This window comes from Mustela nivalis (genome assembly GCF_964662115.1).
Source record: "Mustela nivalis genome assembly, chromosome: 12".
Classification (NCBI taxonomy): Eukaryota; Metazoa; Chordata; class Mammalia; order Carnivora; family Mustelidae; genus Mustela; species Mustela nivalis.
Genome location: NC_139031.1, coordinates 92,453,996 through 92,470,723, shown reverse-complemented (window position 1 = coordinate 92,470,723; position 16,728 = coordinate 92,453,996). Strand labels below are relative to the sequence as shown.

The 16,728-nt window shown below is 48.3% G+C and overlaps 1 protein-coding gene across 2 annotated transcripts in view; it reads right to left on the bottom strand.

The window, feature by feature from the left end:
• Positions 1–16,728, bottom strand: part of ABCA13 (ATP binding cassette subfamily A member 13) — a 321,989-nt gene that overhangs the window by 92,439 nt on the left and 212,822 nt on the right. For both annotated transcript variants that reach the window (XM_082692779.1, XM_082692780.1), the window contains exons 46-48: positions 15,703–15,821; positions 13,061–13,148; positions 6,518–6,626 (exon numbers count right to left, since the gene is read on the bottom strand). In XM_082692779.1, the coding sequence (XP_082548905.1) occupies positions 6,518–6,626; positions 13,061–13,148; positions 15,703–15,821 (316 nt within the window). The remainder of the gene's footprint in view (positions 1–6,517; positions 6,627–13,060; positions 13,149–15,702; positions 15,822–16,728) is intronic.

Genomic DNA, 16,728 nt, shown 5'->3' with positions numbered 1-16,728 from the left:
TTTATATCATCTTTTCCTCTGGGTTCTTAGGGGATATTTTGTGCTTATCCTTTTAATCAAAAATTCTGAGTAAGGGAGAGAGCTGCAATCAATAAGGTGATTCTCTGTATCTAGCGAAAATGTGTATTACCAGCCCCTTTCTCACTGAAAGGGGCTTTAGCCGGCTCCTTTCTCACTGAAATGTATCTGACACTGAACATTGTGTACACTGAAAGCGTAGGACGTGCAGATCCACTGCATTTTTATACTGTGATGGAATCGCCATGTAGCAGGTCCCAGCCAGCTTCCGCTTACCCCACTCTGAACCTCAGCCTGGCCTTTCCCACTGCTCTGTCTTCGGTTCCCAGAGTTCACACATTTCCCTGTACTTGCGTGAGTGTGAACTCACAACATGTTGTGACTCCAAGGTGTGGGGCAGCTCTGGGACCACACTGGATGTGACGGCTGGCGCGTCCCTTGGTTGCTGTTCCTCCGAGATCCCTCACTGAGATCCCATCTCAGTGCTCAGACCCTTACTCCCAGAGTGTCCCCTACGCTTCACCCCAGTGCTCCCAAGTCTCTCCAGACCCCTAAAGCAGAGGAGGGAGCCCGACATAGGACTCCATCCCAGGACTCTGAGATCATGACCTGAGCCGAAGGCAGACCCCCAACCAACTGAGCCACCCAGGGGCTCCCACTCATTCTTTTTCTTAAGACACTTTATGGACTATGAGTGATGGACATATAAAAAGCAGCAGATATAGGAGCCTGGGTGGCCCACTTGTTAAGTGTCTGCCTTTGGCTCAGGTTGTGGTCCCAGGGTCCTGGGATGGAGCCCGGCATGGGGCTCCCTGCTCGGCGGGAAGCCTGCTTCTCCTTCTCCCTCTCCCACTCCCCCTGCTTGTGCTCCTTCTCTCTTGTGTGTCTCTCTCTCTCTGTCAAATAAATGAATAAAATCTTTTTTAAAAAGCGGAAGATATTTAATGTGCACAACCTGATGAGTTCAGAGCTAAGTATACACCTGTGAAGTCACCACCACCGTCATTTCCATAAGCACACCCTTTGCTCCCCAGACATTTCCTCCTACCCTATCTGAATCTCAGTGTCTCTCTACCTACCTACCTTGTCTTTATTTTTGTGATAAGAAAGCAATATAAGATCTACTCTTTTAGCAAATTTTTAAGAACACAATTCAGTACTTTAAACTCTAGGCTATAGTCCGCACATTACATCTCTAACACTCATTACCTGTATAACTGAAACTTCATACCCTTTGACCAGCCTCTCCCCATTTCTTCCTCCCCAGTGACCCTTGGTATCTGCCATCCCACTCTCTGCTCCTGTGACTGTAGCCCTCTTAGATCTCCCGGACAAGTGGGATCCTGTAGTTTTTGTTCTTCTGCGTCTAGCTCAATTCACGGAAACAATCAAACCAATGAAAAGATAACCTATGTGATGGGAGAAGATATTTGCAAACCAAATATATAGAAAGTTGATATCCAAAATATATAAGGAACTCCTATAACTCAGTATCAAAACAATAACCTGAATTAAAAAAATGGGCAGGGGACCTGAATGGACATTTTTTTTTTTCTTAAGATATGTTTATTTAGAGCGCCTGGGTGGCTCAGTGGGTTAAGCCACTGCCTTCGGCTCAGGTCATGATCTCAGGGTCCTGGGATCGAGTCCCGCATCGGGCTCTCTGCTCAGCAGGGAGCCTGCTTCTCCCTCTCCGTCAGCCCCTCCCCACCAAATATTCACGCTCTCTTTCTTGCTCTATCTGAAATAAATGAATAAAATATTTTTAAAAAGAATGCACAAGGTTGAGCAGAAAACGGTATAGAAAGAGGGACAGTCCATGTTGACAGAGACAAGCAGGTACACAGGATGACAGGTGTACGGGGCTGGCACACAGAGGGGCCGACGCACAGAGGAGCTGCGGTCATAGTGACTAGGAACACCTGAGGTGGGGATCTAGGGGAGGTGCCGGGGAGACCCCCAGGGGTGGGCCGGGCAGGTGGAGAGAAGCTAAGGAGCCACCGGGCCAGACGTGGGAGGACCCGTAGGTCACGGGGGAGGGTTTGTTTTTTATTATTAGTGATGATTAGTATGATGAAGCCAGAGGGATGTGTGATCTGAGGAACATGTTCCATGGGTGACTGTGGACACTTCCAGAGACCCAAGACGTGGGCCGGGGGCCAGGGGAGCACAGGGGGTGCCCCCAAGACCTCAGTCCTGGCACCCGGGTAAGAGCAGGCGGTGCCTTGGGCCAGGGAAGTATGTTGGTGAAAAGACAGACATTCAGCACTTCATGTGCAGAAGGGACAAGATTTGCCGCTAACCATGGGACGTGCATGGAAAGGCACGGTTACGATTTGGGATTGGGCCTCTCCACCGACCCCATCTCCCCTGGAATCCTGAGAAGTATTACATGGCAAGTATCCCAACTCCTCGCAAGTATCCCAACTCCCAATAGGAAATGCGGGAAGGAATAAAGCCACAGATGTGCCCTCTGCGCCGTGGTCTTCTCCTCTGTGGACAAACTCCCATGGCCGCACCTGCAGCCCCCAGGCCTCGGGGAGCACCAGCAGACCACCCGTCCCAGCACCCAAGTGTGTCCCAGCCATCTGCACAGTCACGGAGCAGGACACCAGTGCAGGAGGAAGGAGTCTACCTGGAGAATTCACTGTGCAAACCGCATCTGCTCTTGGTAAGCCAGCGCCGGCCTCCCGGGACTGAGAAGACGACTCCATTTAAATGGATTATACCACACACCTGTGTTACGTTGAGCTTGTGCTTACGAGGGGCCCCGAGAAGCTGCCCACGTGCTGGGACACAGCAAGGGGGCCCACCCCAGGCTCTGGAGACTCCTTTCGGGGGTCTGGGTCTCTAAGGTCTCTAAGGAAGTTCCTGCATCTCTAAGGCAGGGATGTCCATGTCTTGAAGACGCTGTCACAGGCCCGCCGCGATGAGAGCAGGCTGTGCTGTGTGGTACAGTGGTCATACAGCTGGTGTCACCAGGGTGCCCCTTGTAGCCCGGTTCTGGGGAGCTGCTGGGGCCCAATGAGGAGCAGGGCACAGGCTCTGCTCTCGGGGCTCATCCAAGCTATAAGTCGGCAGCTTTTGTTTCAGTGTAACAGTGAAGCAGGGAGTCTAGCTCTGCCCATTCCCAGCTGCGGGAGTCTAGCTCTGCCCATTCCCAGCTGCTGAGACCAGCACCCAGGGGAACCCAGGACACTCCTGTTCCCAGCCCTCCCCACAGGGTTCCTAATCAACCCTTGGCTACTAATGCGCAAACCTTCTCCTGGGCACTCTGATTGGTATGTCCCCTCTTCACGGCCCAAACCTTCCTTTTGCACAACCACCACCTCAACAAGGCACATGAGAATTGAAATTCTGACAGAAACAAATAAAATATCACTAAAGTTTCCAATAACAGAGGATAAATGTATTTTTCAGGTCAGCATGACTTTTCAACCAACAAGGATTCCACTCCTTAGAAGAGACGTTCCCGGGATGCATGTCATCTCACCCGGGAAGCCAGCCCCACGGGACACAAGTAGACTGACCCCCACCTCAGGACACCATTGTTCCCGTGACCCCAGCCAGTGACCCAGGACACAAGGACTTGACCAAACACTGGACTCAAGACTGTGGCTCACAGCTGGAACCCAATTTAACACTTACGTGTTTAACTCAAGCTCTTACAAGTTAAGGTTCCTTTTGTAACGACAGCACTCTGTTCCTTGGGCATGGAAATTTTAGTTGCGATCATGGTTTTTATCTCCTGGGACACAGGTTTCAGCCCCTGCCTGATTCCTCCTCTCATCTCAGAGCTATCTAGACAGCATGCCCAGTCAAGCCAGGAGCCCCTTAGGATCTCATGGCAACATCGGATCTCCACTGTACCCAAAATCTCTACTCCTTTATGGTCCCCACACACACACACACACACACTGTTACTGATGTCACACAATTACACTTCGTATGCCCCGTTCCCACTAACTCAGATCTGTAGTATTTGATGCTTTTACCTTTATACCTTGTATAAGAGTAAAATGTAAAGTTAAAAACCAAATGTTCCCTTTCACTCTCTCCTCCTTCCCAAACTTCCAGTCACTCCTTGTTTTGCACACGCGCGTGTGCACACACACAGTTTCTGTTCTCACTCATTTTCAGCAAACTTCCACAGAACAGGGACAAGTGTTCAGTCTCCTACAACCCATAGCCTCTCTCAGCGTTTTTCCACCCATGGGATCTCCATCCCTACACTTCCACGGGACCAGCTCTCCGGAGGCGACCAGCCTAAGCCCTGCCTTCTCCCACCTCCTAAAGCCCCACGCAGGATGGCTCCCTGATGGGCTTGACCACCATCTTTATCAAGGGGAAGGCTGGAGGTTTTCGCTCACCCTCCTTGTACTGAGCTTGTGTCCCTCTCCTTTTCTGAATCCTATGGCACATGTTCATTCAACGTGTGACTCAAACCAGGCATCTCTGCGCCTGTACGCACCATTTTACCCCTTCTCTGAACATGCATTTCTCCTGACTTAGTTCTTTATAATCCCGACTGGACCGACCAGGACCATCCTTTGTTCTTAAGACCTCAGATTTCTGATCTATATCCTTTAAACCCTTTCTTTACATTTCCTTACTTGTCAAGTTCTTTAAATTCTCTCCTTTCCCCACAACTAATGCCTCAACCTTTTCTCTCACCTGTCTGCATGTTATAATTTCATTTTTTTCCCTCCAGAGTCATGCTAGTCTTACATGTGAGCAACCAACTTCCAACAGGTCACTTGACTGCCACCGACCTCTGCCCTTTAGCCCACGGCTTCCCGGTTATTTAGTCTAATACATCACTTTGATCACAACATTCTCTTTCTCCAATAGAGGTAAAGGCTGTCTATAAGGAAAGTGTATAGTCCTCACTCTGTTAGACAAGGTCAAGCAGAATTTGGCCTCAACCAACCGCAGTTGTCTCTCTACACTCACCTTTACGACAAGGTCACTGAAATTGAAAGGACACTATGATTCTCCCGTGCTAATAATACAGTAGCTTTCAATCAAACTTATGCCCATCCTTCAAGATCCGTGGTTCGCGACACCTGCCCAGGAAGCGGTTCCGCTTGTGCCCTTCAGAAGTGACCCCTCACTTCCTGCAGCAGTAGAAGGAAGGCTCTGCAGTCAACCAGACCTAGAGCCACAGCACGGCCCCACGGCCTATCCTGCCCAGAGCCATCGCTAGTAGGCAATTTCTCTTAACCTTGGTTTTCTAATCAGTGAAGTAGGTTAATACTGGCCATCTTATAAAACCGCTGTGAAAAATGAAATGACACCACGGGTGTTACATCTCTACTAGAGACCCCCGTACACTCAAGGCACTTACTGATAGGGCTCTGCTGTCTGTCATCTGAGGGACCTCCGTGTTTTTCCTATTTTTCTTAGGCATGCATATTTTCACTTTTGTATATTACCTACTATTGTTCCAACATAATTAAAGTGTCATAAAATAATTTAATCTTATTTTATTAAAAACTTGGTGGATAACGGGGGCGCCTGGGTGGCTCAGTAGGTTAATGCCTCTGCCTTTGGCTCAGGTCGTGATCCCAGGGTTCTGGGATCAAGCCCTGCATCGGGCTCTCTGCTCAGCAGGGAGCCTGATTCCCCTTCTCTCTCTGCCTGCCTCTCTGCCTACTTGTGATCTCTCTCTGTCAAATAAATAAATAAAATCTTAGAAAAAAAAAAAACTTGGTGGATAAAGGAAAACAAATATGGAAGTAAAAGATAGGGCTAGGGTAGAGCAAGAACATTAGGGTAATCGCTCCACGTTTATGCCCAGGAAGACTGATGCTTCAACAAGTACATCTTGTGAATATATTATGATATGTGTGGCCTGCTGGTGCTTACACACTTGATGACTTTATGACTTTATTTTTTTTTAAGGAATCTGGAAGAATTTGATAAATTACAATGTATGCCACCGCAGGAAACAATAACATCCCCTTAAATCAATAGCTTCACTCTGGATTCCAGAAATGAACTTGTGTCAATTTTTTCAAAATAAGTCTTCTTCAACTAAATATCAAATAATGTCATTATTTCAGTATAGGAAAGCACAGGCCATGAGTCCTCGATCAGCTTAGATAATTGATGAGTTGAGGGCCCAGCTCAGAACAGACGATGATGTTTGCCTTCCCTACAAGATGGGTGATCTCTACTATCTACAAGATTACTCCATATAAAAACGTCCTAAAAAGAAATCATTTTTGGTTCTGTAAGATTAAAGTCCCAAGGGGGGACTCTCCATCATCTCTTACCCCCTCATTGTGCAGATTTGGTCATAAGTGCGAGAAGCTAAGACCAGTTAATGATCCCAAACAGAAGCCCATAGGGCCTACCACTTTGCATGTATTTATATGGGAACAGGCTGCCCTAGGAAAACCTTCCCACCACGCTTCACATTCATAGGCTTGATCTTTTCTACCTCCTCCACCTTTAAAGAGAGCAGCAATTGATAATGCATGAAAAACGACATTACCGAATTGTCTCCAGTCCCGGTCGGGCGGTAAGTGTCTCCACAGTATCAGGTTGTTCAGATGATTCAAGTAGGAAGGTAGGGAATGGAAGCCCTTCTGATTGTACCACACCTACAAGAGAGAGGTGACATAATGGCTCTCGTGAAATTAGTTCCTCAGTCTTCGTCAGTAACTCCTGGACACGAAGGACACGTGTCCGTTAGGTTCAACAGCACCTGAATGTCGGGCCCAGCACCGTGTCCCCGCATGGCTGGCAGAGAGCAGTGAAATTCTCTGTCCGCTAATTTTATATTTATCTCAAGCATATAATTTCCAGCTAAAAATAGATGAATTTTCCCCAGAACAAATGTGAATGTTGCTCTATAATTATATTCTCACAGAGAAAAAAGAACCTAAACCCATCATTTTTTTTTCTTTCCCTGTTGGTAAGCTAATAAAATTTGACCTGCAAATTAAAAGCTGAGGAAATGATCAGAAAAAAATGATTACTTTCAAATTAATAACTGAATGTGGAACATTATTTCTCAAAATAAATGGAACTGAGCATTTGCTGAGCGTGGAGAATAAAGTCGCGTGTCCGTGGGACAGGCAGAAGACGTGAGAGAGAACAGGAGACAGACAGTGCTATTACAGCCGAGATAATACGGAGCAGGGAAAGGGACTAATTGAACCATCAGTATCTGTATTTCGAGATATCAACATTTTAATGAACTATTTTTTCTTTTCTTTTCTTTTTTTTTTTTTTTTTTTTTTTGAAGTACACTCACTGTGTAAAGCTGGGGAGCTGTCATGGAGAGATCTGAGGACATCACCGTCCACTTCTGGTCTTGACTCCATTGACTGGACAGCTCGCTTCTCTAGCGCTGTCTTTTCTGACCCAAAACCACTCTCTGCAGAAGCAGATCTGATCCCCATGAAGTCAGAACCTGCTCAGAAGGACCTATCCAGGCCCACACCGTTTGCAAAGTGAGGGCCACACCTCAAGTCCCTGGGTCTCAACTACATTCTTTTCCACTTCATGCCACTAGAACCTGTTGTCTTCCCACCAGGATCCCGGGGGCAGCTGTGTGTTCATGGGAATGGCTGAGGGACACACTATCTCTCATTACTTTCGAAAAAACAACTCCCCTACCAGACAAGGTTCCCCGAGTCTTTCTCCCATAGCTCACTTCCTTAAGCAATTCAGAAAACAGACCCCTTTCTCTGTCATGCCAGCTACTCACCCTCCTCTTGAAATAGTTTAAGGTCACAGAGATATTTTTGTGAATTTTTTTTTTTTTTAAACTCCAAAGAGGAAGGTGTCCCATTTGGGCAGGACTAACCATGGGACCTAGGACATCGTACAGTCTTCTAGGGTGAGTCTGAGCAGATCTAAGATTGTGTAACAATTTTTTTATTTATTTTTATTTTTTTATGTTTGTATTTTTTTTCTTTTAAAGATTTTATTTATTTATTTGACAGAGAGAAATCACAAGTAGATGGAGAGGCAGGCAGAGAGAGAGAGGGAAACAGGCTCCCTGCTGAGCAGAGAGCCCAATGCGGGATTCGATCCCAGGACCCTGAGATCATGACCTGAGCAGAAGGCAGTGGCTTAACCCGCTGAGCTACCCAGGCGCCCCATATGTTTGTATTTTTTAAGTAAGCTCTACGCCTAATGTGGGCTTCAACTCGTGACCCCGATCAAGCACTGCCAACTCCACCGACTGAGCCGCCCAGATGCCCGCAAACTTTAAAGACACAAATGTGTGTTTGCAAACTTACAGATGTGTGGAATTCACACACTTCGTTCTGAAAAGCATGGGAAGGCACAGTTTCTGTGATGGGGGGGTTGGCACTGAACTGGGGGCTCATGTCACAGACCAGGGCCACCTTGTGCGTCCAACAAGGATTCCTCCCATGCAGACCCATCCTGCCACGCCTGGTCTCTCAACCCAGGTACTGCCATATTTCTGGAAACGAGAGAACGCTGGGATCCTGCTGAAGTCAAGGGACAGGTGAATACAGTAGGAAAACCCTGCCAGTAGACACTGGAACTCCTGGCATGGATGTCTAGGACCTGGCTCTGCTCCACGCCGGGACTCCCTGACTGCTTCACCAGAGGGCAAGAGGAGAGACTATAGTGGCCTTTTCCCTAGGTCAGGGTTTTCTGTTTTCATTGTGTTTCATTTGTTTGTTTTAATCTAATTTATTTAAAAGCAGGGTGGGGTTCTTTTTGACTGAGGAACGACAGGGAACATGGGTATGGAGACTGAAGTGTCATTGCTGTAGTCGGTGGCAGCGTGGCTGGGAGCTCACTCACACCCCATCCCACTCTCCGGAGGCTCAGAAACACCTGTGTCTGATTGCATTTATGACCCCGCGTCCTCCACACCCTCCGTGCAGCCCTATGCCACCCCCTCTGAACATGAGCTCAGTTGTGTGGCTCGGTCACGTGGCTCTCTCTGGCCAACAGAATGTGGCACAGGATGGGTTTGAAAACGGCTCCCCTGTGCCTGCAGCCCCTCTATGCCTCTGATGAGTGGAGTCCCCCACATCATGCTGAGGAGGCCACAGCCAACCCCCCACACGTGGACATGAGTGACCAGGTCCATGCCGCCGAGCCTCCAGCAGGAGGATCCCTGGACTCCGGACCTGATAAAGACGTACTGTGGCAGCCATGGGGATCCAGGGCAGCATCTTACACAGCACTGCTGTGGCAACGGGTGGCTGATACACACATTGGTACCGTACTCACAGGAACCTCATTACAGTCACTAACACAAAAAACAGATGGCATTGATTTTAAGATCAACATGTGGGTGACAAAGAAACATTTAGAGAAATCTGGAGATTATGGGAGAAAACTTTAGAAGTGCAAGGGGGGAATGGCAAGAAAATAGATATCGATAACAGAAGAGATGCAGTTCAAAACATCTGGTAAAGCATCACCTGTGGTAACTTCAAAGATAGAAATTGTGCCCAATGCACTCCTTGGCTGGGGTCTGCAGGTCTGGAGACAAAATGCCAGGAGATGGTGCCAGAATGGAGACCAAGTCAGGGGTGTGGCAGCTGGAAGCTGCAAGGGTGGTGCTAAGTGACCCTCTCAGGGGGACAGAAGGTCATCTGGGAACCTAAGGGAGACGCCCCATTGTACCCTGACAGTCCCAAAACACCAGGGCATCCATTTTGCAGGAGCAGCGTGTCTCAGCAAGAACCGTGTGCAGCCACGGACCCCAGGCGGATAAACAGCCCACAGGACCTCCCAGGGAGCAAGGTCAGGAGGGTCCTGCCAGCAGAGGACACCAAGGGAAAAGGGGTCTGAATCCAGTTCTCTATAGGCAAGAAGCAGCCTGTTGCCCAAAAGGCATATTTCCAAATGTCCCCTCATAGGTGGCCATCGAAGATGACAAAGAAGCAAGGGACAGAGAGCAACCAGTGGCCATGGAGAAGGTAGAGCGAGACCACACCCAGGGAGCAGGACCAGCGCCAGGTGAAGGGGCCTCAGCCCGGGGAGGGACGCCGGAACACTTGCTGAGCACGGGCCCCTCGGACCAGTGAGCTCAACAACCGACCGTTCCTTGTTGATGCTGGTGATGGCCTGGGGTTCTTTGCCATACAGAATCACCTTGCCAGGGAACGAGTAATTCGCAGAGGGGGAGCATTCTTGACCTTCTGTTTCAGTTCTGTTAACTGGCCCTTCCTTGGGATGAATTTTAAATTCTTTAGGTAAGTTATATATACTTTAGGGTGATCTGAAAATTAACATTTCAGACTTCGCAGAGTCCAAAGGAAGAGCTTTTTTTTCCTTCCTCCCTTCCTCCCCGTCCCCCTGGCTCCCTGCCCCCCTCCTTCCCTTCTTTTCCTTCCCTGAAGAAGGATTTTCTAAAACACGAGGCTGTGTTCTGCAAATAAGATGTGGGATTGCCTTCCCCGCCAGCCTGGAAGTCAGGACACAGGAAAATCTGGTCACCGACGGAGGACATTAATCTGCTTTCAAGAACACATTATGACACCTCAAAACAGACCTTTCCTCTCAGAGCACGAGTAACTGTGTTTTAGAAAAGCAACTAAGTAGCTGCAAGGAGGGGAAAAAATCCCTCCATGGACGTTCAAACGTCTCAAATCCCTCTGAGCATGGAAGACTGTGTGTCAAACCCTGGGCAGGGAGCAGAGGCCTTATCTGAAGTGCCTACATTCTGGAAGGTGTTTGGATTAAACAAGCTGAACACTCCAGATGTGTACAAATAACAAACAAAGGCCCCAGGACAGCCATTCTACAACATAATACTTTCATTCACCCTGGTCTGTTTCTATGCAAATTTCCCATTTTCTCTACAAAGAGGCTATGGAAATCAGATAGCCTCTTACAATCATACCCTAAAGGCCAAAGCCGAGGCCAGTGGTAATTCCTGAAAAGGGAATGCAGTGATTTAGTATGACATCAGCCACCAAGAGCTCCTGGGGACCTTCAGACAGCCAACACCTTCACAGCCACTGAGGCACCCTGACTCCCTAGCTCCTTACAAAGGGGATTGTTCCCCAGACATCCTGATACAATGCACATGCTGGCCTGTGTCTGGAAAATGACATTAGAAACTGCAGAAATGGGGCATCTGGGGGGCTCTGTCAGTAAAGCGTCTGCCTTTGGCTTGGGTCATGATCTCAGAGTCCTGGGATCAAGACCCCACATGGGACTCCCTGCTCAGCTGGGAGGCTACTTCTCCCTCTCCCTCTGCCTGCCACTTCCCCCTGCTAGTGCATGCGCTCTCTCTCAATCTCTGACAGAAAAAAAAAAAAAAAAAAAAAAAAGGAAAGAGAAAAAGGAGCAGGTTCCAGGAAGCCCAGACTGCCAGTCCCACATGTCTGTACACCTACACGCTCTGAAGTTTGTTTTGGACTGGTATAGATTGAAAAGGTAAAATATTCTCAGAAGAAACGAACAGATTCCTTCTACCAATTTGGCACATTTTAGTACTAGCTGTATCAGACATTCAAGAAGCCAGCGAAGGCATTTTAGATTATTTTTCTCCCAAGCTATGAATCCTGATATTTTCCTCGTGAGCAATCAATCTTCTCTTGGGTGCTGCCCGCAGAGGAAGAGAGACAGGAAGAGTCCTCAGCTAAAGGAGGGATTTGTGACCAGGGGTACATGGTGATGGACATTCTTTGTCCGCGATTACCTAGTGAAATACGACGGTTAAAACTACCATCGGGGATTATACTGTGAATCATGAATATGAAAACTTGCTCAGGGATTACACTCTGAAATACTTGTGAAGATACTTGGTTCCACCAAGGGGAGCCCCGGCAGTCACTCGCCCTTGCCATGGTCCACGAAAGTCTGACCACAATGCAGGACCCCCCCCCCACCACGCAGGAACCCCCACCACCACACTCTACCCTTTCTAGATTTCTCTCCCAATAGGCACTGACACCAGACTAGTTCACCCATCCCTGGCAATGAAAGCTTTGAATCTCTGGTCTTTCCCCATCTGAAAACAGTGTCCTTCCTTCCTTGGAGAATTTCTGCTGTGACTCACCACCTCTGAGTTATCATTGGTGGACCTGATGAAGTCCCAGAACCTAAGTCAGGTTCGGTGGGGTGAGGAGGTTCGGAGCCGACAACTAAAGAAAGAATTCTTAAGACGTCATTGGTGCAAAATGGTGGTTTATTAAAGCACGGGGACAGGGCCCGTGGGCAGGCAGACATGCGGCTGCCGCCCCGGGGTTGTTAGGAGTGGTTGGTTATATACACAGGAGTTGGGTAGGTGAGGACAAAGGGGTGTTCAGAAGGGCTATTGGGGCAAAGAATACTATCAGGATATTGAAGGCTTAGTTGCTATCAAGTAAAGACAATTGAGAGTCTGGTGGAATGTTACATTCCTGCTATCAAGCATCCTTGTTAATGAGATTTAGGTTTAGAAGAAATTTAACTTTATTTACTTTTCCTTCTACCTCCACCTCCTTCGGTTTTTATGGAGGGGAGGGTGACATTAGGCTTGAGGAACTAAGTTCTGTGTCTTTGGAAATTGGGCTATTGATAAGGTAACTTCTTTGTTGTAATCTCAAGGACCTTTGCAAACCAAGGGAGACTCCTGTTTTGCAGGATTGCGATCTCAGCAAGTTAACTATTTATCATTTTATGGCAGTCAGGGGTGCCTGAGGAATGCTACACCTATGGAGGGGAGTGGATGAAGGGGGGGGTGCAAGGCGCCAGCTCTTGCTTTGTCCTCAGCCAGCCACCTGCTCCCTCATCAGACCAAGGCATGTTTCCTTGGATCCACTCCCATTCCACACAACTGAAGAGCCCTCCCACATATTCTCAGCGATACCGAGGGAAACATTTCTAATTCACTGGGATCGTCCCAGCAGGGCTTGAAAACCAGATCCATACTAGCAATTCTGAGTAAAAACCTCTTCTCTGTGCTGGCTCTCAGTCCACCCAGCCTTCATAGTGAAAAATGCTAGGGTCTGATTCGGTTCCCCTCATGCCCGTGAGTATATCTGCACGCCAAGTTTCCCCAGATACTCTCTAACACAGGAAGGAAAAGGAGGGAAACTCTTACCTTCGCCAGAGTGTCTGGTTGCGATGTATTTGGATTTGCATCTTGACCTTGATCAGGGATCTGCACCCCGAAAGACCAGCCCCCAAGCCTGATAACAGGAACAGGTGTTAGTGCTTTATTTTCTATTTTGTTTACTTTTTTAAAAGATTTTGTTTATTTGACAGAGAGAGAGAGAGAAAGGGTGAGCACACACAAGGGGCGGGGAGAGACAAGCAGAGGGAGAGGGAAAAGCAGGCTCCCCACTAAGTAGGGAGCCTGATGCAAGTCTTGATACCAGGACTCTGGGATCATGATCTGAGCCAAAGGCAGACGCTTAACTGAGCCCCCGAGGTGCCCCAGGAGTCAGTGCTCTAACCACTGAGCCAGGACATCCAAGCACAGGACACTCCATCACCACTAAGTAGTTAGGATGGCCTGAGAACAGTAGCCCCCTAATCATCCACCTTTGGTGATATGACCGCGCAGGGGCTCAGGGTACAGACGGGCTTGGTGGGGCTCCTGGATCAGACGTCCATGGTGGACCTTGTGTATTCAGCAAGTGTGGCTAAGACTTGCTGTACTGGAAAGTGTCCTTCGGGGACTGATACTTGGTTAGGCAGGCGAGAATTCTACCACTGAACCACCAATGCTGATACTTGGTTAGGAAATGCCCGTCATGTCCAGGAGGGGGTGATCACCAGCAAGCTAACTATTTTAATTAAAAGTCACTCCTCCTGCAGATTGACTATTCTGATTTACATAATCATAATTTACATAGTTCACATAATTTGCATAATTTACATAATTAACATAATCCATCACTCTTTCAAGCTACCCCACTTTGCACTGTTTTGCTTCCCTTCTCTGGCTTCTGTCCTGTGAATCACCCCCTCCAGGGAGGTGTCCAGAGGACTTCAGCTGGGGTCAACTTCCTCCTCTTTGGGCTCTCACAACACCCAACATCCCCAAGCATTAATTCACCTGTCAGCCCAGGTTTCCACGGTCTGTCTGCTGGTTTATCGCTCACGCGATAAAGTCTGTGAGTTTCCCTGGGTGGGGACAACACCTTTTCCCTCCATATCCCACGGGCTGTGCTCTGCAGTATCTGGAACCTGCAGAGCTCCCAAAACTGTGGGGCATTAAAAAGGAAGGCTCCTACTTAATTCTGGATAGAGTAAGACTGAAGAACAGCCTTCCGTGGACAGTCCCGCTTCCCTGAGCAGAACTGAGGCAAAGGAATAAGGATACATTCCCACTGGGCTCAGTGCATTCATTCATTCACTCATTCATTCATTCATTCATTCATTCCAGGGTGAATTCACTTGAGAGACAATGAATGGGCACCTTCTAGGTGCCAGATATTATGCTGTGCCCCAGACATACAAGTCGCGCCTTCGCCTGGGACATGTATAAAAACACAAGAGGTGATCTTGGGGGCATCTGGGTGGTTCAGTCAGTTGAGCTTCTGACTCTTGACTTCGGCTCAGGTTGTGATCTCAGGGTCAATGGATCGAGCCCTGCATCAGGATCCGTGTGCAGCTTGGGCTCTCTCTCCCTCTCTCTCTCTCAAATAAATAAATCTTAATAAATAAATAAATAAATAAATAAATAAATAAATAAATAAAAATAAATAAAAAATAAAAAGATCTAAGAGAGGGGCAGCAGGAGTGGCAGCGGAAGCACACTGGGAGGTGTCGGGGGAGGGAGCGCTGCTGGGGCAGCGAAGGTAAGGAGGATGCAGGAAAAGTCACAGGGTGTTCCAGGCCCTGCAGAAGGGCCCAGGGAGGCTTCTGAATTGAAGAAACAGGATGCACTTGAGGTCCCAGGAAATCTGCTGGCGTGGCAAACGTGGCCTCAGTCGAAAGTGATGAGCAGCGCCCATCCCCACACTCCTCGTCCAGATCCCCACCCCCACCAGGCTCAAGGAGATTCAGCACCAAACAAGAGCCTTCCCAGAAACTGCCTAGGATGGCAGTCGGCCCCACGTCCACATGTCAGACGCTGCACGGAGAGGGAGATCTCAAAGGAGGCCATTTCATTGTGCTGGGATGCTAGCTGCCCTTAACCTCCAAACAGGTAAACCACCTCTCGGCTCCGGTGAGGGAATCTCCATTGATAGGACCCCCACCTCACCCCTACCCACCAAGTGGGAGAGCGAAAACCAGCAGTGAGCAACCTTGTTAAGGTTGGCAGCATTTCTTTGGAATTTTTATGAGCATCGTTAAACATTTGACTTTTTTGAGTTTTTAAGAATGTTGGCATTTGAGGGGGTACCTGGGTGGCTGAGTTGGTGAAGCATCTGCCTTCGGCTCACACTGTGACCCCAAGGTCTTGGGATCAAGTCCCACATCAGGCTCCCTGCTCAGCCAGGAGCCTGTTTCTCCCTCTCTTATTCCCCCTGCTTGTGTTCTCTCTCTCTCCCTCTCTCTCAAATAGATAAAATCGTTAAAAAAGGAAAAGAAGAAAGAAAGAAAGGAAGAAGAAAAAAAGAGAATAGAAAAGAGAAAAGAAAGGAAAAGGAAAGGAAAAGAAAAGAAAGGAAAGGAAAAGAAAAGAAAAGAAAAGAAAGGAAAGGAAAAGAAAAAGAATGTTGGCAGTTGAAACAATAGGCTTTCCATAGTGACCTGAAGAACAGAAAAGACCCAGGGACAATCTGGACCCACCTGGGTCTCTCCGACGGCACCAGCAAGTACTCCTCCAGGTGGAAGGCTGACAGGTCCAGCAGAATGTGCCCCTGGCGGCTGGTCAGGTAGGGAGCCCCAGCGCTTGTGTTTGGACACTTCTGTAATTGTTTCCAAAGAGGGAAAATAGAAACTTTGTTATAACCCACACACAGCCTCTCTGAAATCACTTTCAACATGACTTTCGCCAGCTTCCTTTTCCTTTTCTCATAACTTCTCTGTGGGCTTTTCCGTGCTCTGGTTTGCTAAGCTCCTTGAGAGTCCCCTGCGTTTGAGAATTATACCAGAATCCCACCGTGACCTTTGCCTGCAGTTTTGACCGGGAACTTCACATCCTTCTCTGCAAGCAAGTTTGGGTGAATTTGCAAGAACTCAAAAGGGAACAATATTTCTACAGGGAAATCTGGCATCTGATGAAATTGAGGCACTGAGTTGAGGGCCACTACGCAGGAGAACTCAAGGGACAGTGTCTCTCACAGAAGTCCCATAAGTAGAAGCCAAACGGCTCTGGTCCAGCACTCACTGGGAGGGCTGACACCTGCCCAGAGCCACGGACTCCTCGCTGCTCAGAGAGGCTCGCCCCAGCACCGTCAGGATCCAGACTCTTGTTTCCCAGAACAGTCTAGAAAAGACAACCCTCTCAGGCAGCTACACCACCAGGACTCCCTTCAGCTTCTAAAGCTTTCCCATCCGCATGCTGTAAGTGAACCCAGCCTCCCCCAGCTCCTAGGCTTTCTAGGGATCGGACACCCATAAAAGGACGGCAAAGTAAGGGTTATAGATAATTCCAGATACGGCTTCCAGGTTTGTGATCAAACGGACGGGAAAGGAATGAGAGTCATTATCAGTTTCTGCCAATGTCAGTGACCTCAGTCCAGGGGAACGCAACACCCTGTCTAGTTTCCCTACCTCCGGCTTCCTTTCTAATCCATCTGGATTAGATGGACACATCTCTCTAGAGCAGCCGGGTTCACTCAGGTGCCCGCCTTGCAGAAAAATTCAAATTCC